Raw genomic sequence first — 21,394 nt, 5'->3', positions numbered from 1 at the left:
GAGAACAGAATAGCATATTCTGAGTCATCCTTATGTTAGGCCCTGATCTGGCTATGCCATATGGCTGTGGGCTACACTTGTTCAATTTGCAGACAATATTTGCTTAGAACTCTGTGGCATTATTTTATGCTAAGAAGAATATAATTGAACATACAGTGGCTGAATAAAATAGAAAGGATATGATGAGTGTGCACATGCGGCTATTCTGTGTTGAGTGGTTATTTGAAACAGGTCCTCCTATATGCTTAATTGAGTTATTTATGCAACTTTTTTCGTTAGAATGTATTAGAAATCAAAACATTTAGCCTAAGGCTGCATTTTGCGACAAATGTATGTTTCTTGCACAGGCTGCACACACTTCATCAGTCTCTCACTCGCAATTTGACAAGCACTTGATCGCAATTTGACAAGCACTTGATAATACTCTCACCCATCAGATTATTCTCAATGTAATGTGGTCTTTACATATAGCCTACTAATATATGTGTGGAAATATTTGAGGATTTACTATAGAATGGCCCACAAAAAAATATGTCATCCATAGCCTGCACTCAAATAGCGAACGGGGGAAGCACTTACTGCGGTTATGTTTTTAATATGCCAGGTAAGCTACACCGGTTGTAAAGCGGATTAATGACCTTAATAATTTAAAAAAATGCAATAAATATAGTTGCACCAGAAAGATGGGATCATCTTTTAAATAGTGGCAGGTCAAAACTCTGTTTTCACAAGCCATTGTGCAATGACTGGTCTTATAAGAACATGCGTTTCACTTGGCTCTGTGGGCTATGGGCTCTCCAACCCTGTTCCAGGGGTCCTAAACCTACAGGCTATGGGCTCTCCAACCCTGTTCCAGGGGTCCTAACCCTACAGGCTGGGGGATCTCCAACCCTGTTCCAGGGGTCCTAACCCTACAGGCTGTGGGATCTCCAACCCTGTTCCAGGGGTCCTAGGCCTACAGACTATGGTCTCTTCAACCCTGTTCCAGGAGCCCTAGGCCTACAGGCTATGTGCTCTCCAACCCTGTTCCAGGGGTCCTAGGCCTACGCTTAAGATTTATTTGCCCACTTTAGTTGCGATACAAACCCTATCAAAACATACAGGTCTATAGGCTAGGCTACATGTGCATGCAACTATGATTTTAAAAAGTCGCAAAGAAATGATTGCACTGTTTGCATAGAAATCTCGTGCAACATGGGCTTATAGGAACACATTTCATTTCATGAATTAACCAGAAATGAGGAGCTGGCACTCACTGTGCAACAGGTGATCCTATTCCACTCAAACTCTGAATGCCAGGGCTCTCATTAAGTGTTTGATTATATTTTAGATTGCATTTGGATTGATGTCAGAGTGATTAGAGGGACAATAGAGTACGAGGCCATTAGTGACTGGCTGTTAGCAAATTTGGTAGGCTACTAAGGACCATCAGCAACATCCCTAACTGTGGCCTGACCACCATGGCTCAGAGGTGAGAGGTCATGAAGGCAGAGTGTGTGAGGTATTAACGGTACTGTACCTCCTTACTGTCCTCCTGACTCCGCGCGTCGTCGTTCATGCTAGACGTGACTCCCCGCCCCCCGGGGTGCATACTATTCCACCATTGGTCCCTCCAGGAGCCCCGCCCCTGCTTGGTCCCTCCGTCCATTAGAGACGCTCCTCCTACCCCGCCTTCTCCCACCACCACCTCTCCTGCCTCCTTCACCATGGCAGAGTGGAAGTCCAGGAGGGAGGAGGGCGAGGAGGATGGGGGGATGGAGGGCTTCTTGAGGGAGAGGGCCAGGGGTGAGTAGGAGGCCGGGAGAGTGGAAGCGCCCAGGAGTTTGGGAGAAAGCAGGGCCAGGTCAGAGGGGCCCATGGAGGACGGCTTGAGGATGGGCTCCAGGGCGGCCTGCTGGGCCTCCATCTCCCTCCTTGCCTGCTCTAGGATGGAGCGGATGGTCTCGTCTGAGCTGGAGGATCCACCTGAGCCGATACTACCACCACCACCACCAATGCTGGACGAGGGAGGGGTCTGAGACAAGTCCACTGCAGGGAGAGAGACTGACAGAGAGGATACACAGTCATCAGACAACACTACAAATGTCATCAACACTCAACTTCAGATGATGCTTCATGGCCCACATATACAGTGCTAGGATAAGTGGAGGATAATTCTGGATTTTCTGTTTGATACCTGAAGTTCTACACAAAAGGAAAATAAATGCTACATAGTAGAACCATATCTCTTAGATTTAAGACATGGTCAAGGAAATGTTATCTACATCCCTTACAGAAACAGAAGGCACAACAGTCTTGTAGTCTGTATTTGGTTTGTATATTCTCGGTGTGGGGCCACACATTGTTTAAGGTTAAATCCATTCCTCACCGAGTCTGAGACTTTGTGCATATTTTGCGAAATAGTTGCCCATGCCTCGGGGGTAACCTGTCTGTCGTCGCTGTCTGTTGTCCACCCCATCTGTAGTGGGTGGCATGGCGTCAAAAGGGGGTTAGCACGAGGGACATCTCTTAGACATTCTAATGGCGGTGTATGGGGTAGTCACTAGCACTGCTTGACATTAGTTATGGCATTGGCAATTTAGGGATAAATGTCGGACCCATTAGATACAATTGTGAAATCTTGATCCAACCACATCACATCCTACTGTATGTTCCTCCACTTTACTTCACTTTTGTATGAGGTCAACACACTAGGAAGTTCCTTCATCCCTTCAATACCCACCATCCCTATAATTTACTTATAAAGGGGCATGCAGTGTGGTATGAGGGTTGGGGGTCAGACGAGAAGCTTCAACAGCAGGGTTGAGGTCAATTTATTTTTAGCTCTGTCAATACAGTAAATCAATTGGAAATTCATACCAGACCCTGGTGTAGAGTAGTTTCCATCAGACACAGAGCAAAGAGAGGAGTCACTCACCAGCCTTCTGGACCTGCAGCTCTCTCTTGGCCTGCTCCAGGATGGACTTGATGGCCTCGTCTGACCCACTCTCCGGAGTGCGGATCCGCGTGGTGATGTTACCTAGGAATGGGCAACAAAGGTCAGTGGTCAATGGACTGTACCAAAGCGAGGGACGGCGGGAATCAATGGGGGTGATAGAAAGTTGGGGTAATTAATAAATGTTGCTAGTATTTGACTTCAATATGTCACAGGTGCACAGTCATAGGATACCCGAAATATAGCTGAATGTTTTGAGTTTGAGAAAAGTGCTAATTTTCCTATAAATATCCAGTAAAACAGTAAATTCAGACAAGCTGTGAGACAGTGAAGTTTGAGTCTACCCACTGTCTCCTGTCTAAAAGGAACCCAAGGAGACGTTGCTCCTAGCCTTCTCCTTCATTTGCGTTCTGACAAACTGCCATGGCCCCCCTGGACTGCAGTACTCCCCATGGGTCTCCCTTTACAACACAGCTCATTCCTGTTAACACAAGTGGCCAAGACTACACATGTTCCTCATGAGCGCTGAACAGAACAGAACACTTCCAGCAGCCAGCCAGCTACTCTCTCTCCGCAACAATGGGAACCAGACTTTGGACAAGCTCCATAAGAAACATAAGACCTGGTGTTTTGGACGGGCTTCAGAAGGGAAGGCTAATTGCTGTTTGGAGTTAAACATGGAGGGGCCAGACTAACGTGGCTCCCAACTTTCGGCTTCCTCTCCTCTCTCTCTCTCATTTGTCCTGAGTGAGTGGTCGGAGTAATTGGGCAAGGTCGTGCTCGCTCATGTGTGTGAGTGATGCGGGGAGCAGCTGGCTACATGGGGGGTGAACTGCAAGTAATTCATAACAAAAAAGGGGTCTGACCAAGGGCAGGTGACTGTAAGTGCTCCCCCTGGAGTGGAGACATGGTGGCCTACCAGTGACACCAGTAAGACCCAGCACTCTCACTCATACACAGACACACACACGCACAGTCATGGTGGTGTTTGGGCACAGCTGCCGGGTCATGGGCACGTGATGTAAACTCTGTTTCACAGTTTTGTTGAGGCCACCACCGCCTGTAAAAATAAAAAGGTTTGAAAATGTTTGTGTTTGTGGCCTACCGAAGTGCCAAACAGCATGTAAGCACCACAGATTTTCAGAAGGCATGAAAAACTGCATGGTTTTGGGGAAAGTACATAGTACAGCATATAAAGGAGCTTTTTAAAGGCTAAATTATATGTATGAGGTTTTGCCCTGATTTCAGACTGGGAGAGAGATTGCGTGGGCTGGTTGGGACTGGATGTTTAGACTACGTTTTACGGCGCACCCTATGGGTTGAAAGGGTGCCTTTATAAACCCCTCCCTGCCTTATCCTGCCCCTGGGTTTTCGCCTGAGGTAGAAGTTGCCCTTAGCCACCAATCTAGGACCAGATAAAAAACAACCCTTAACAAGGAAGAAACATATCTGACCCTGTATCAGCCTCATCCCTGTATTTTGAACCAGACTCCAGGCCAGAAGTGGTAGAGTGACTTTGACAATGGCTAACTGACACAACAAATTGGACAACATAAAAGCCGACCAAAACACTAAACCAACCACGATAGGGAAGGCAAAGAACAGACCTGCCCTCGAGGAGCCTTCGGAGCCGGTTCTTCGCTTCGGAACCTCCTGAAACACTCTGTTCAGGTTCTGGCCTGGGTTCTCTGTTGGAAAACAAGCGGCGACAGATAAGATAAGTGTCAGACCACTGGACTGCCACATGGATGAGGGGAGACACTGACCTAGGCACAGGTCTAGGATCAGCTTACCCTCCCCAAATTCGAACCTTAAACATTAGGCGGGAAAACTCAAAACGGACACTAGATCAGTGTCTAGGAGCAGTTTTATTCTACACAAATGGATATAGTGGTGGTAGTCAGGGCATTTGCTATATAGAGCTATAGATCTACAGTTACTAGACTACCTCAACATCTAGACATCTGAGCAAAAACCCTATCATTTGGGCAAAATCAATTCAACTTATTTAACATGGACGAAACCCATAAGTGATTTACTAAAGAAGACAGCTCTGCTACCCGACCCGAGCCCGACAGGCCCCGACATTATACATTGGGTTAGAGCCGGCGAGGGCCTGTTTTTTCATCAATAACTAGGGTACGGGCTGGACATCACCAAATTGATTACTAACATTTTGAAGCTAAGCCATTTGCTTGTGCTGCGCAGTACTGTCATATCTTACTAAGATCATGGCGTCAGAAGTGCTTCAACCTTGTCAAATTGTCTGATTCGACAGAAGAGATTATTTCACCGAAAATAATAATGTTCCTTGAGTTGTCGTAGTTTAGAGTGACGAAAAGTAGGTAGCCAACTGCTCTCTCATGCCTCATCATTGAGCAGAGAAGTCCCAAAGAAGCAGTTGCTATGGTACCTCACATGCAGAGTCATGAACAGAGCGCATGCAGCGCTGTGAGGGAGTGGGGAACAGCAAAATGCATCATACCGGCTTTATTTCAAATCAAATCGCATATGTCACATACACGTGTTAAACAGATGTTATTGTGGGTGTCTCAAAATGCTTGAGTTTCCAGCTCGAACAGCGCAGTAATATCTAACAATACACACAGTCTAAAGTAAAGGAATGGAACTAAGAATATATAAATATTTGGACGAGCAATGTCAGAGCGGCATAGACTAAGACACAATAGAATAGGATAGAATACAGTATATACGTATGAGATGAGTAAAGCAAAATATGTAAACATTATTAAAGTGACTAGTGTTCCATTGGCCAGTGATTTCAAGTCTATGTATATAGAGCAGAAGCTTCTAATGTGCTAGTGATGGCTATTTAAGATGGTCTTGAGATTGAAGCTGTTTTTCAGTCTCTGGGTCCCAGCTTTGATGCACCTGTATTTCTTTATTTTGAAAGTTATATAGCTTAACTTGTTATTCTAACTTCCGTGACGCATGTAAAGCCATCCCCCGTCCTCCTTTCGGAAAATCTGACCACGGCTCCATTTTGTTGCTCCCAGCCTATAGACAGAAACTAGAACAGGAAACGCTTGTGCTCAGGGCTGTTCAACGCTGGTTCGACCAATCTGATTCCACGCTTCAAGATTACGTCGATCACGTGGACTGGGATATGTTCCGCATAGCGTCGGACAATAACATTGATGAATACGCTGATTCGGTGAGCGAGTTTATTAGCAAGTGCATCAGTGATGTTGTACCCACAGCGTCTATTAAAACATTCCCCAACCAGAAACCGTGGATTGATGGCAGCATTCGCGCAAAACTGAAAGCGCGAACCACTGCTTTTAATCAGGGCAAGGCGACCGGAAACATGACCGAATACAAACAGTGCAGATATTCCCGCCGCAAGGCAATCAAACAAGTTAAGCGTCAGTATAGAGACAAAGTAGAGTCGCAATTCAAAGGCTCAGACACGAGAGGTATGTGGCAGGGTCGACAGTCAATCACGGACTAATGAAGGAAAACCAGCACCATCGCAGACCACAATGTTTTGCTCCCTGACAAACTAAACAACTTCTTTGGTCGCTTTGAGGACAATACAGTGCCACTGACACGGCTTGCTACCAAAACCTGTGGGCTCTCCTTCACTGCAGCCAACGTGAGTAAAGCATTTAAACGTGTTAACCCTCGCAAAGCTGCCGGCTCAGACGGTATCCTCAGCCACGTCCTCAGAGCATGCGCAGACCAGCTGGCTGGTGTGTTTACGGACATATTCAATCAATCCTTATCCCAGTCTGCTGTTCCCACATGCTTCAAGAGGGCCACCATTGTTCCTGTTCCCAACAAAGCTAAGGTAACTGAGCTAAATGACTATCGCCCCGTAGCACTCACTTCCATCATCATGAAGTGCTTTGAGAGACTAGTCAAGGACCATATCACCACGACCCTACCTGACACCATAGACCCACTCCAATTTGCTTACCGCCCCAATAGGTCCACAGACAACGCAATCACACTGCACACTGCCCTAACCCATCTGGACAAGAGGAATACCTATGTAATAATTCTGTTCATTACAGCTCAGCATTTACCACCATAGACCCTGGGTCTCGACCCCACCCTGTGTAACTGGGTCCTGGACTTCCTGACGGGCCGTCCCCAGGTGGTGGGGGTAGGTAACAACATCTCCACCCTGCTGATCCTCAACTCTGGGGCCCCACAAGGGTGCGTGCCCAGCCCTCTCCTGTACTCCCTGTTCACCCATGACTGTGTGGCCATGCACACCTCCAACTCAATCATCAAGTTAGCAGACAACACTACAGTGGTAGGATTGATTACCAGCAGCCCCCTATCCATATCGACGGGACAGTAGTGGAGAAGGTGGAAAGTTTTAAGTTCCTCGGCGTACACATCACGGACAAACTGAAATGGTCCACCCACACAGACAGCGTGGTGAAGAAGGCGCAGTAGCGCCTCTTCAACCTCAGGAGGCTGAAGAAATTCGGCTCGTCACCAAACACACTCACAACCTTTTACAGATGCACAATCGAGAGCATCCTGTCGGGCTGTATCACCGCCGGGTACGGCAACTGCTCCGCCCACAACTGTAAGGCTCACCAGATGCACAACGCATCACTGGGGGCAAACTACCTGCCCTCCAGGACACCTACACCACCTGATGTCACAGGAAGGCCAAAAATATCATCAAGGACAACAACCACCCGAGCCACTGCCTGTTCACCCCGCTATCATCCAGAAGGTGAGGTCAGTACAGGTGCATCAAAGTGGGGACCGAGAGACTGAAAAACAGCTTCTATCTCAAGGCCATCAGACTGTTAAACAGCCATCACTAACATTGAGTGGCTGCTGCCAACATACTGACTCATCTCTAGCCACTTTAATAATGGAAAATTTATGTAATAAATGTTTCACTAGCCACTTTAAACAATGCCACTTTATATAATGTTTACATACCCTACATTACTCATCTCATATGTATATACTGTACTCTATACCATCATATATTTTTATGTACATATTCTTATTAATTCCTTTACACTTGTGTGTATAAGGCAGGTGTTGTGAAATTGTTAACTTAGATTACTTGTTTGATATTACTGCATGGTCGAAACTAGAAGCACAAGCATTTCACTACACTCACATTAACATCTGCTAACCATGTGTACGTGACAAATAAATTTCACTTGAAATTATAGTTTTAGGGTGGAGTTTTCCTTTAAATTTGGCAGAAGCAATTGGGCATGGGTAGGGTAGGGCCTGAACATTGCAGGCATGGGTAGGGTAGGGCCTGAACATTGCAGGCATGGATAGGGCTTGGGCTTAAAATTCATGTCTGTGCATGGCTCTAGTATGTTACAATGCTTGTAAAAACACTTTGGCCATAGTAATACGCACAGTAGAAGGCAACAGTCAATTATTGTCAAACAGCCAGAAACAAAGAAAGTGTATGTTAGACCACTCCACACAGTCTTAAACCACCCTCTGAGAACCCTTGAGTCAATCCAAATGTTCTACCATTCAAACCACATATCAAACTCTTCACATATACAAGAAGGGACATTGATGGTGATTTAGTTATTGAAAACATAAATGATTGAAACAGAAGAGAACTAGTAGCTACGGCACATAAGAACCACATTACATTTCTCCCCAACATGATTCTATTAAACTTCTGTTAAACTTCTCCCCTGGGCAGACAGGTTTGGGGCTTGCTGCCAGACCAATTCCTTGAAATCTGTCCAAACAAGCACAATAGACAAGAGTGCAGAGCTACAGTGTGCACATTCATCTATACTCACTACTCTGCTTTAACACAGAGGAGAACTAAAGCTCAAACTTTTACATCATCCCTGCCCTGACTGCCAAGTGTGCCCTTGCTGTGAAATGCGGAGAAACCAGACTGCGGACGCATTTCCTAAACTGCATGTCTCGCCTCGCTCTCGTCCCGGGCTTCTTGCCGACCGCAGCAGCTCTCGTCTTGCCTTGTGACACTACTGACTGAGCACCAAGCTCCAAACTTATCAGTTCCTCACTCAGAGACAGAAAGAGAGAAAGAGCAGAGAGAGACAGACACAGCGAAAGAGTGGGATGGATATGAAGAGGGGGATAGATATATTTAGAGAGGGAGAGAGATCGTGGGGGAGGGGAGAAAGAGAAAGAGAGCAAAGAGGGGAAATAGGAAGTAATTTAATAGGAACACAATGTATGCGTTTTGTAATCTGTCTCAAATTCGACATAATTGCTTGTAAAAGTGTCTGCATTAGTTATCAGCAGTTTGGGGTGAAGAATGAGGACTTTGCAGCAGGGGGGGTGCAGCTTCAGTCTTTAATTGACCTCAACACACACACCTGTCCAGACTTGCATGTTATTGACTGTCGTTTGAGCACTGATGTGCCCATTCAGACAGATCAGGAAAATGTCCCCCTGTAATCTGATGGGATCAGCTTGCCTCCCACTCACTGACTCAACAGTACAGGCTGCGTTCCCCAGCAGCACACAGCAATGTGCCATTTAAGACGGTTACAAAATCAATAGGAAAAGGCAGTGGGCCGACAGCGATAAGTGCTGGAAAACTGAGTGGTGCATGCGAAGATGACATTTTGATAGACCCACTTCTAAATGCTCCATCCCTCTACCGGGTTGATTCGTGGGACGGTTGCTACAATGACAGGCGACAGGCGATAACGACAGGAAAGGGAACATGTCTGCAAGGTTAATCTGGACGTCTTAGCGGGCGACATGACTGGTGACGATGATAAGGATCACTGTCCATTCATCAGGGCCCGGGCTATGGCTACACTGCTGAAGGGTGGGGTTGGACATCTGGTGTTAAAGAGACAGTGCTATCACCAGTTACCAAAATGCAAGGGTTTGTCAAGTCAAAGGTTAAAGGTTAGGGCCATGCTCTGACTGAGGGTCAAATATTGAACATAGACTGCTGAAGTTTGTCTTTTGCTAATCTGAATCGTGTGTCTGCCAAAATTCAATGTACCATTCAGCACCCCTTTTCCTGTTGAGTTGAGTACAGAGTTTTGTGGGAGAGCATAGCAGGACCCCACTGAAGCTACTGTAACACAGAAGCAGAACACCAGCCTGAACCTGAGGCCTTTCTACTATATGCTTCAGAAATACAGCTGTCAAATTTTTCACCTGGAACTTTGTGTGATGCAAAGCATCTGGAGGCAGAGACATCAATAAAATATGTATGTATATGTGACGTGCTCAGCTAAGTGTGCATGTGAGAAAACAGTGATACAAGCTCAGATATGTGTATGTACTGTAAGTTTCTGTATGTCTCGGTGAGAGCAGTTAATGTGTCCTGTGTGAAGTGTGTGTGTGAATACATTTCTGTCAGTCTCACCTCTCTGCCTCCCCTGGATGCTGCGCAGTGCCAAGATGTTCTGCTCGTCAGATAGGAACTGCCTCATCTTGTGGAAAGGCTCCTTGCCCCTGATGGTCAGCTTGCTCCAGGGCTTGGGCCTAGCCAGTATCTCACTGACCGAGCCCTGGGACAACCCCAGCACGTAGTGGCCGAAGATCCTCTGCCCAATGTTGTGCTTGATCAGCTGCTCCTTGACCTGACGCGCTATCTCAGACGTGTCCATGTCTTCACCTTCCGAGACACTCCCTGCACCCTCTGACTGGCTGGGCGAGGGGGCTAGGCCATTAACGTCTGGGCTGCCCGTCGACAGGTGCTGGGATTGCGACTGCAAAGACTGATGGGGTGGCAGAGGGCTGGCTGAGAGTGAGTTAGGGGTTGGGTAGTGGGCGGGGGAGAAGAGCAGGGCCTGGCCAGACACTGAGTCCTGCAGGGCTTTGGAGTAGAAGGTCTGCATGAGCTGGCGCTGCAGCAGGGAATTGAGCGACACTTTGCCCGCAAGGGGGAAAGCGGTGCCTGACGACACCAGCGAGGAGGGGCTGAAGAAGTCCTGCCCACCCAGCCCGCCGCCCGTGGGCGAGAAGTGGTGCGTGCCATTGGCGGTGGTGACAGGGGTGGTGTCGGAGGAACCACCTGAGCCAGTGCGCAAGAGGAGTTGAGAGGAGGGAGGGGGAGGGGAGCCCTGCAAGTTGGTGCCCATGGGCGTGGCAGGAAGACGCTGTTGACCCTCTGATGAGTCTTTGACCTTTCGCTCCCTCACACCTGTGAGACCAGACAAAACATGACACAGATCAATACATCAAGTGACATCAACAAAATGAGTTCAAAATAAACAAAATATCTAGACAAAACACCATCTAACTACAAGTTTCATCACACCCATTAAGTGAGAGATGATGGGGGTACAGTGAACTCCAGTTGAGTAGCATAACCTTAGAGTGGAGATGCACTGATGCATTGTGCGAATTTGCCAGTAGGACTTCTGGCTGTGGAGAGGGACACTGAACAGTAGTGAAGAGAAGCGTCTGGCAGGCATGTCACAGGATATGGACACAGGCAGAGAGCTGCCTAGGTTACCTGCTGTGTGGTGTATGCCCTGCCTAACCTTCTTGCCCCTGCCCCTGCATATCACCATCTCCAGGTCACCACTCACTCAAGGTAGCTTAGGGATGCCCTTATTTCAGGGTGGATTAACATCAGTGGTATGTGTGTGTGACTGTGGTATATGCATCAGAGTGCGGGAACAGTAGCAAAACTTACGCATGTACTATACAGCAAAGATAAACAATGGCAGCCAAGCAATATTTGCTCTTTATACATACTTTCCTTGTGAGATTTGATTAATGTTAGGTATAGCCATAGGCTCAAAAACATTGCAAAAGAGGCCATGGTATACAGATCATCAGGCATACAAAATGTAGTTATCATAAAACTGATAACACTGTATAAATGTACAATCATTAACATTTATTCATCAAAAATCACATTGGGAAGTAACTAAGTAGAACACCCGTCCAACCTGTAGCCAAACAGCGCCTTTGGTTTCGCATCAACATGATCCGGTTGGACAGCGAGGGGTCCCATTAGGAATACAAATGAAAAGCTTAATTTTCGAGGACAGGGGAGGGAGGGGGGAGACCCGAAGCCAAATGGGATGACATTTCCGGAGCGACCAAGTGCACTGAGTGATAAAGGGCATACTGGGAGGAGAGACTAACGGGGCTTCATTAGCATACTGGATCACTCCATGTCCTCCAGCCTCTGACCTCCCTTGGCCCCCCTCTCCTCCTCGCCTAGGGTGGGCTGCACTGTGCCCCTCCACTACCCCCACCCTTCCGACACATAACTGCAAACTGTGTGGGCGCAGATGCGCTACCAAAAAAGCCATGGAAAGTTTTTTTTAAACTGACCTTAACCCGTAAAGATGAAATGTAGCCTCCAAACACTAGCCGTGGTCAGTACCTGTTTGTGTAGTTATAGTCCCCTAGCCTGTGGTGTGGTTAGGTACTTTTTTGGAGAGGTCATATTGTTGAGTTTAGGGTAGAATCTACTTTAAGGAGGCATTTTTAAACTTAGAACAGAAAGCTAAAGCTCTCAAAAGTAGAAGACGCGTATTGTTCTTCAACTGGAAAAAAGGCAGACTGAACACCAGTAGGTGTTAGACCAGGACCAAAAGGTCTCCAATCTTTTCATCCACAGTCTGAGTAGATCTTCAGGTAGCAGATGTAAAGTCTAGGACTTTATATAAAATGGAGATATAACAAGAAACCTCAAGCAGTGATCCTTTGAAATGTAGCACAGAGAATGTTACACTACCTCTCAAATCGCCGTGCTTAAAGGGCTGATTCTCTGAATGAGATAAATCGAGGATCCAGACAAGACGAGTGCCGCTCTGAGAAAGCAGCAGCACTTCAGTCTTAATGGTGTGAGCCGACTGTCAGCTTCGAACCCTTCAATTCAACTCCATTATACATTTACAGAGCCAGAATGTTTTTTATTTGTATCAAACGCTGTATCATGCCAATGGAAACAGTTGACACATTGTTTAGGAGTGTGTCTATATTTGTAGAAAAGAAAAAGCTCCTTGAGATATAACATTATTTCCTTTGAGTCAAACAGTCTCTTCTTCTGCTGGCAGAGATAGCTGGAGCTGCATCCTGTTTGACTACTTTACTTCCTGTCTATAACCCCTCTAGGCGACTGACAGAGTAAAGAAACAAAAGGACTGTGTGTCCTTTTAAGTTGGAAGCACCCTGGCACACACACAGAGCCACAGGCCCATGCTCTGATGAAGGCTAATGATGAGGGACTTATACTCCATATTACATTCTGGTCTGGGGTAACTTCCGCTCAGACAATGTCCACATTTTCAAAAAGCTCTTCATGACAGATATCCTTGAGTCTCAGGATTTTAGATATGGAGACAGACGAAAAGCCATGAATGGGTCTGTGTAAGGCAGCTGAATGTGGGGTATGCAATTGAAAGAGCTGGCATGTTGTGACAAGAGAAGGCGATAAGGCCTCAGAGATCAATGGTGGAATGATAGGGCTCTGTGCATCACTGAATTAGGCTCCATGAGTTCAACCAAACATCAACCCCCTCTTTGGAAACAACCCTATCAGTGCTTATGAAGCCTGTTCAGTTCCAGCCCATGAATTAGACCTTGACGGGGGCAGTTCACACCAGGAGTTGACCTTGTGGTCGTGTCTACATGCATATCACAAAAAAACTCTGCCGATAACACATTGGCTGCTTTGATACTGGTTAAAGTTGAAATCAAACACAGTTTTTCCCCCTCTGACATCAATGCACGCACAATAGAACAGCAGAGTATGTATTATGACTGCTTTTTACCACAGCGCTGGCGCTCCTCTTCTCCGTTTAATAAACAAAACAAAAACGGGAAGCCATATATTTCCCCTAATGCGGAGCTCAGCTTTAAGGAAATTTAAACAAATAAAAATGGTGAAAACTAATGTTCAACTTGGTCAGTTGGCAAGTTCAAGATGGCAAACAAACACTACATAGTCCACAGTAGATGTCTGATTGATAAGTCACCTTAATAAATAATGTGTGCGTGTGTGTGTACGTGTGTCTAGTTATGTATGTGTGTGTATGTGTGAGTGAGAGCGCTTGAAGGACTCACCACTCTGTTCACTGCTGTTTAGGCGCAGGGAGGAGCTCTCAGACTGCAGGCCTCGACTCTTCAACAACAACTCCAGAGGCTTCTTAGAGTCCTGACACAGAGATAGGAAATTGTTAAACCTTGTTTGATAAGATACATTGTCTAAATATTGTTCCAATAAAACTCAAATGCAATATTCAGCCTCCTTACCTGTGCTGAGGAGAAGTTTGAAGAGCCAAACTCCATTGACTTTAGGATACTGTGAAGTAAACAAGGAGAAATGGACCACTTTATTACTGCACCCACTGCAAAAAGGAGATCACAAATACACACAGCACCACAGGACTGACATTTATCTGCTATCAGCCCCCACAGAACATCTACATCAGCGACAGGCAGTCCTTCACTCTGCTCCGACCATCAAAATCTGATAATGCAATGAAATCCTTAGAGCCAATCACAGTAATTAAAATGGATTATTCAATCATGTGCTGGGTGCCAATTGGATTTCAGGCGATATTATCTATAAAGGAAAAAGCGTCTATGAAAAGGTTGGGAGGCAAATAAAGACACTTTAGTCTATTAGGAGAGGAATGCTTCCCTTTGGGACCACAGACGGGCTATCAATACAAATTCCCACAAATAGCTCTTTGGCTGACCATCATAGTGGTGCTGAAAACTCTCACAAACAGAGCCATTCACTGATACTACCTTTAGGACTTCTTCCAATTGGGAATATTATGCCTGAAAATCCAGTTACCAAATTAATGTTCAGACGGCCCTGCCGTCCAGACGAGTGAAGATGGTTAAATCCTGGTAAGAAACCACCCGAGTACCCTAAACATGGGCAGTGCCGTCCAATTATCTTATCTGCAAATCTTAACTTAGTTAGCCTTCTTGTTACTGACTTGGACTGAGATAACATGCAGCACAACACCAAAAAAACTGAAGCCACTGTTCACCGTCATCTTGGGATCCCATACCAGAAATGATAGAGCTTATATAAGCCAATGTCATAGAAAACTGAAAATGGCGCAATTAAGTTCATGACGTGTGTGTTGTTAATGAGTAAAGATTAAAAATGCCATTTATCATAACAGATGTCCTTGGTTGAATGACAGATCTATAGCGCACATTTCTATGTGAATTTGGTCAGGTCGCCCAAGAAGTTATATATTGCAGCTTTAAAAGAAGCGAAAAGATTAGAAGAGCATGACACTAAACCCACATTTGGGGAGAAACATCCAAGTACATACCCCTTTAATGAGTGTACAGCACAGCCATTTTAGCTTCCCATCTCCAGACCCCAAACATTCTGATCAGATAAGAAAGCAGTGGCAAACAGAGGTTGAACGCAAAGTCCTACTGTCCAATCAAACTAACATTTCTGATAGGCACTACCAGTGCCAATAATACTCAGACTCAGCGAGTCCACATTCAAGGGCTAAATCTAAAGGTTAATGATAGTCTTGAGGGTGGTTTGGCAGGGTGTCCGAATCGCACAGACTTGCACTCAGTGGCATCACAAGTATAGGCTTGGAGGCAGGAATTAATTTGACCTGGTTAATGTGTATGGTGTTTTGATGCCTGTGGCTGAGGGGAGGGAAGGCAGACTGAGGGGGAAAGTGAATTACCTGAGCTCTTTCTTGATGGCTTCGTAGTCTGCCTGCTCACGCAGTTTCTCCTCCAGTTGCTGTGTGGAAAGAGAGACACTTAGTTACTCTCTTAAGATGGGGTACTAAAGGAGTGCTTAAGCAAGTGTACACTTGGGGAATGTACTCTTGGGAGAAGCGTAAAAGTAAGTGTATAATCAAGTGGGCTCAGTGCGTGGGGAAAGAGCATACTTTAGCTATTTCAAGGCATGGGAAAATTAAGGAAAGTATACACTTTAGAGACAACTCTGTATAAATAGGGGTGGTTTTACAGTGATCGCAATGAGGACCAATGAATTGGGAAGGAAATATTTGGAGAGTCACAGTATAGAATATGTTTTCTTAAGGAGTCCCAGTGCATTAGCATGTGTACATTTGAGATGGCTCAGTGCACTGAGAAGAGTTCATAATAATTCTGCTCCTTTCTCTTTTGTGCAATCTTTACACATTACCATGTAGTGACACCATATCACGACAACTTCCGATAGAGAAGCACTTCAGTCTCTGTGCATAAAGCTCACTGGATATGACATGTCTGTTCAGTCGTCACAGATACAAAGACTTGTCAGTCAAGTCCTAAATGCAGAGCCGTAGGAGAGGTGCCCAGCAGAGTTCAGTAAAACCACTGTAATGTTTATGGATAGAGGGTTTCGGGCTACGCATTAGTCAACTGAAATGTTTCAGTTGTGAAATACTGTTTTTCTCAGTTAAAGCTGAAAGGTAGTGCTTACAGTAGGAGTCAAGAACTGAAACCACCAATTGTTTATACAATATTTGACCAGAGGCCTTGCTGATGACCAGACTAGCCTACCTACGGAGGAGAAGCTGTGACTATCGAAGATGATGAGGTGCCCAATGAAGAGCTCCGTGGCCTGTCTGTCTATACCCCCCTGCCTGGCTGTACCATCTATGCTCCCTCCTCTCAAGATATTACATTTCTGAACTGCCTATCATCTAAAGCTGTGGGAAGTGCCAGAGCCTTAATTTTATTTTGTTCAAATGTTTTATGTTTATTTTGCTTTTAAAGAGACTGAGATATTACTTGTAATGATAGCGTTATGGCACTGACCAGGGCCCCCATAGCGTTACTGCACTGACCAGGGCCCCCATAGCGTTACGGCACTGACCAGGGCCCCCATAGCGTTACGGCACTGACCAGGGCCCCCATAGTGTTACGGCACTGACCAGGGCCCTCATAGCGTTACGGCACTGACCAGGGCCCTCATAGCATTACGGCACTGACCAGGGCCCTCAGTGTTACTGTGGTGGTGTGACGGGGCTAACCTTGAGTAAGCTCTCCTTGGTGCTGAGCTGCTGCTCCAGCTGGCTTATCTGCGAGGCAGAATTCTCCCGGATGTTGGCCAAACTAGCCTGCAGTCTCTGTACGTCCTCGGCCAGCTGCAGCACCTCCCGCTCCTTGGCGCTCAGCTCCACCTCCAGACTGGAGCGCGACAGAACCTCCAGGGCCTGCTCCATGTCAGGGGCCTTTTGGATCTGTGTGGCAAGCTGGAGGGACTTGTTGGCGGACGACAGCTGTTCCCGAAGAGCCTCTGCTTCTCTCTCCGCTACCTCAGCTCTCTGTGAAGGAGAGAGAGACAAGTCAAGTTTCCCCACTATCCCACCCTTCGCTGTCATGTTGTCTACAGATAACTATAAGATAAATCACTGTAGGTCTCAAGTCTATACACAGCCATTTTTCAAGGCCCAAATCTAAACTTAAGATTTGCTAATATAACCTAAATGTTTGTCTAATAGACATTTATTTTACGTTGAAGTTTGAATTGCACACATGCATCTTTAGTTCCAAAATAGAACAGTGAGTACAGAATTTAGACCCACAGCGATTTCACTCTCATGGATTTGTATATTCATGCATATCCTCCTGCATCAGATCATGACTGAACCACATCAGAAAACAAGTGGGGGAAGAACACAAGGCATCCTAATGACTCATTACATGTTGAAGGTGCTTAAACATTCAACCTTTAGATATATCAGGAGCTAAAGCCTTCATCTTTATGGAATTATGGAAATGCTACATTTTTCAGGCGGTTAAGTTATTCCAAAAGTTTGGGTAATGAGGGCACTATTTCATATAATGCCAAATAATTGTTTTGGGTGATTCTATTATAAATTGTAATCAGTGGGCTCCCTTTAATTATGCCGTAGCCAGAGAAAAACAAGGTAAGCAGATGCACAGGAAAACCTTTAGTGAGATATTACTCCCAAGGGCTAACGTATATTGAAGTGTGATGAAAACAGATACCCACACATTATAAATATTCTTCTAAAGAGTACCATGAACAATGTGCCCTACAGAAGAAAAGAAAATCCTCCTCCCTTGTCTCTCACATTATTATTACACAGCTAAATGTGACCATGATTGGAAGTGAATGTACCATCATTTATAAAGTGATGGAATGACACTGCAACTTGCCCAGTCATTGGGAGTGGGGAAAATTAAGTGTCGTCTAGAGAAGGCTGACACCAATGATTCTCACTCAACGCCCCTATCTAAACCCTCTGTCGCTTTGCTAGCAGATCTGAGGAGTGTGTGTGTAGTGTGCGTCTGCCTGCGCAGTCAGATAAGACAGGTGATTACAGGAACTAAGTGACAGTGTGGCGCACACAACATACACATACACACACACACACACACAGACACACACACTTCACCTGACAACTAATCACCTCACCAACTGAGCTTATTGATCAACTTCAGTGATTGTTTAATTTCAACTACCTGGTCTCTAGGCTTGGGCGGTATACCCTGGTATGGATATTTTAATATTTTAGATACTTACCTGCAGTCAACTTGTGCAATACGTTAGGACAGGGGTACCTAACTCTTACACTATGAGGTCTGTAGCATGCTGGTTTTCTGTCCTACCTGAGAATTAATTGCACACACACCTGGTGTCCCAGGTCTAAATCAGTCCCAAAATAGACGGGAACAATAACAAAAATTCAGTGGAACTGGCTTAGAGGTCCAGAGTTGAGTTTGAGGGCGTTAAGAGATAAAGCAGATTGCGTTCTTCATTTCACTTGTCACACTATTTTACATTGTGAAGTTTACCGTAGTTCCCCAGAACAGTTTAGCCAGTTAATTGTTTGTTTGTAAAAGAGAGAGGAAGTCCAGCTCTGTATTGACAGGGGTCGCATTTTATATGCAAATGTAATGTTTTTTTGCTTCACTAGAATGATCAAGGACGTGCAACTGTAGTTTTACTTAACAGAAAATACATAAGTGCAACACATTCTGCAAGAGAAAATGCTTAATTTTCATCAGAAGTGCAACGCTATTTGGCTGGCAGCCACATCAGTAAATGAGCTTACAATGAAAAATGTACTTTTTTTTGAAAACGATGCATGTTTCAAACTTCTATCATAGAAAGAATACAGCCAGCTACATTTCCGAATGTTTTGCTTAAAGTTAATCTAAGTAGCTACACATCAGTAAGAGCGCTGTTTGTGGAAGATGAGAATTCACAAACTGGCATTCTAAGTGGAGAAGTAAAACTGAAGCACAAAATTTGTCTGATACCGAGTAGAAATTCCAAGAAGCATTTTAGATCTGTGTATAATGTATATTTTTTTCCTGTGTGAAAAACACAGAATTCTGCATTAGCACGACCCCTATGTTTAACTTGCAAGTTATCTAAGCATATCAAACCCCACCCGTAGCATATGCTCCAGCAGCTATATTGCACTGGTCATCCCCAAAGTCAACACTTCCTTTGGCCGCCATTCCTTCCAGTTCTCTGCTGCCAATGACTGGAACGAATTGCAAAAATCTTTGAAGCTGGAGTCTTATATCTCCCTCACTAACTTTAAGCATCAGCTGTCAGAGCAGCTTAACAATCACTGTACCACTACACAGCCAATCTGAAAATAGCACACCCGACTACCTCATCACCATATTATTACTTACCCTCTTGCACCCCCAGTATCTCTACTTGCACATCTATCACTTCAGTATTAATGCTAAATTGTAATTATTTTCACCTCTTGGGCCTATGTATTGCCTACCTCCCTACTCTTCTACATTTGCACAAACTGTAGATAGATTTTTCTATTCTTCTTTTCTTTTGTGCTCGCTGTCCGCAATAGGCTGAGAGAGGCTGACTGAGGGGTTGTAGGCCTGTTGTAAGGCTGGTCCTCACCAGACATCACCGGCAACAACGTTGTCTATGGGCACAAACCCACTGTTGCTGGACCAGACAGGACTGGCAAAAAGTGCTCTTCACTGATGAGTCGCGGTTTTGTCTCACCAGGGGTGATGGTCGGATTCGCGTTTATCATTGAAGGAATGAGAGTTACACCGAGGCCTGTACTCTGGAGCGGGATCGATTTGGAAGTGGAGGGTCCGTCATGGTCTGGGGCGGTGTGTCACAGGATCATCGGACTGAGCTTGTTGTCATTGCAGGCAATCTCAACACTGTGCGTTACAGGGAAGACATCCTCCTCCCTCATGTGGTACCCATCCTGACATGACCCTCCACCATGACAATGCCACCAGCCATATTGCTCGTTCTGTGCATGATTTCCTGCAAGACAGGAATGTCAATGTTCTGCCATGGCCAGCGAAGAGCCCAGATCTCAATCCAATTGAGCACCTCTGGGACCTGTTGGATCAGAGGGTGAAGGCTAGGGCCATTCCCCCCAGAAATGTCCGGGAGCTTGCAGGTGCCTTGGTGGAAGAGTGGGGTAAGAATGGGCAAATCTGGTGCAGTCCATGAGGAGGAGATGCACTGCAGTACTTAATGCAGCTGGTGGCCACACCAGATACTGACTGTTACTTTTGACCCCCCCCCCTTGTTTAGGGACACATTATTCCATTTCTGCAATATTATTATTCCATTTCTGTTAGTCACATGTCTGTGGAACTTTATATCTCAGTTGTTGAATCTAGTTATGTTCATACAAATATTTACACGTTATGTTTGCTGAAAATAAACACAGTTGACAGTGAGAGGACGTTTCTTTTTTGCTGAGTTTACATGCGACTCTGGATGACACCATAATGATGTTTTTTTCAAAATTAGGGCTGTTTTTCGAAATAAGTCAAATCTGCTTCGTGTTTTGTTTCCTTGCCACAATACTGACGTGTATAGAGAAACTGGTATCATCCCGGCCCTAATTCACAGTCTAACAAACTAGATATAAACAAGATCCCATGGTAAAGACGGCATTGATGAACCTCACAAAAAAATATTTTTCAACTCCAGACCCAAAGCCCATAGAGAGTAATTACACTGCTGCTCATTATCTTGGCTTATATTCTCGGCAGATATCAAAGGGTCGTCTCAGTGTAAATAATGCCTAATCACCGCTATGATGTTTCTGGGCAGAAAAAATGGAAAAATACATTAAAGGGGGCCAAAGATGGAGAGGCAACGCCAGATTAGTCACACTCTAATAGGATAGCCTATGTGTCTGTGTTGTTCTTTAAGAGGCTAGTTTCACCTTTTCTTTTTGGAATTTTCCATGTTTCATATTTTCTGGAACACAATTTTGAACATATTTGAAACAGAGCAACTCCTGTATCAAGCTTCTTAAAAATACACACTGACACTAAGGCCAAAGGGTGTATATGAGTAGTATGTATCTTTGCATATTCATAACACACTTTGATAGGATGGTTGTGATGAGGGGTTAAAAACAGCCAGGGACTGACCTGATTGACTCTCTTCAGGTCTGACATCACCACTTCAATCTCATCGCCCCTGTAGAAAGAACAGGGCATGTAATCAACAAGGAGGCAAACAAAAAGCTTGGCACACAAGCAACAGGATGGAACACAGTATAAAATAGCGTACATTTG

General features: G+C 45.3%; 1 protein-coding gene across 5 annotated transcripts in view; it reads right to left on the bottom strand.

The window, feature by feature from the left end:
* The window catches only part of LOC135550744 (homeobox protein cut-like 1), a 212,314-nt gene that overhangs the window by 42,521 nt on the left and 148,399 nt on the right, over positions 1 to 21,394 (bottom strand). For 2 of the 5 annotated variants that reach the window (XM_064981827.1, XM_064981826.1), the window contains exons 10-19: positions 21,248 to 21,296; positions 16,855 to 17,148; positions 15,553 to 15,611; positions 14,129 to 14,177; positions 13,940 to 14,030; positions 10,275 to 11,054; positions 4,543 to 4,623; positions 2,918 to 3,019; positions 2,369 to 2,458; positions 1,520 to 2,043 (exon numbers count right to left, since the gene is read on the bottom strand). In XM_064981827.1, the coding sequence (XP_064837899.1) occupies positions 1,520 to 2,043; positions 2,369 to 2,458; positions 2,918 to 3,019; positions 4,543 to 4,623; positions 10,275 to 11,054; positions 13,940 to 14,030; positions 14,129 to 14,177; positions 15,553 to 15,611; positions 16,855 to 17,148; positions 21,248 to 21,296 (2,119 nt within the window). Of the gene's footprint in view, positions 1 to 1,509; positions 2,044 to 2,368; positions 2,459 to 2,917; positions 3,020 to 4,542; positions 4,624 to 10,274; positions 11,055 to 13,939; positions 14,031 to 14,128; positions 14,178 to 15,552; positions 15,612 to 16,854; positions 17,149 to 21,247; positions 21,297 to 21,394 lie in introns of all 5 variants that reach the window. The other 3 variants (XM_064981831.1, XM_064981830.1, XM_064981828.1) reach the window with 3 other exon arrangements.

The sequence above is a fragment of the Oncorhynchus masou genome, chromosome 12, assembly GCF_036934945.1.
Source record: "Oncorhynchus masou masou isolate Uvic2021 chromosome 12, UVic_Omas_1.1, whole genome shotgun sequence".
In the NCBI taxonomy this organism is placed as follows: Eukaryota; Metazoa; Chordata; class Actinopteri; order Salmoniformes; family Salmonidae; genus Oncorhynchus; species Oncorhynchus masou.
Note: the sequence above shows the minus strand (reverse complement) of the source record. Positions and strands in the feature narration are given on the sequence as shown.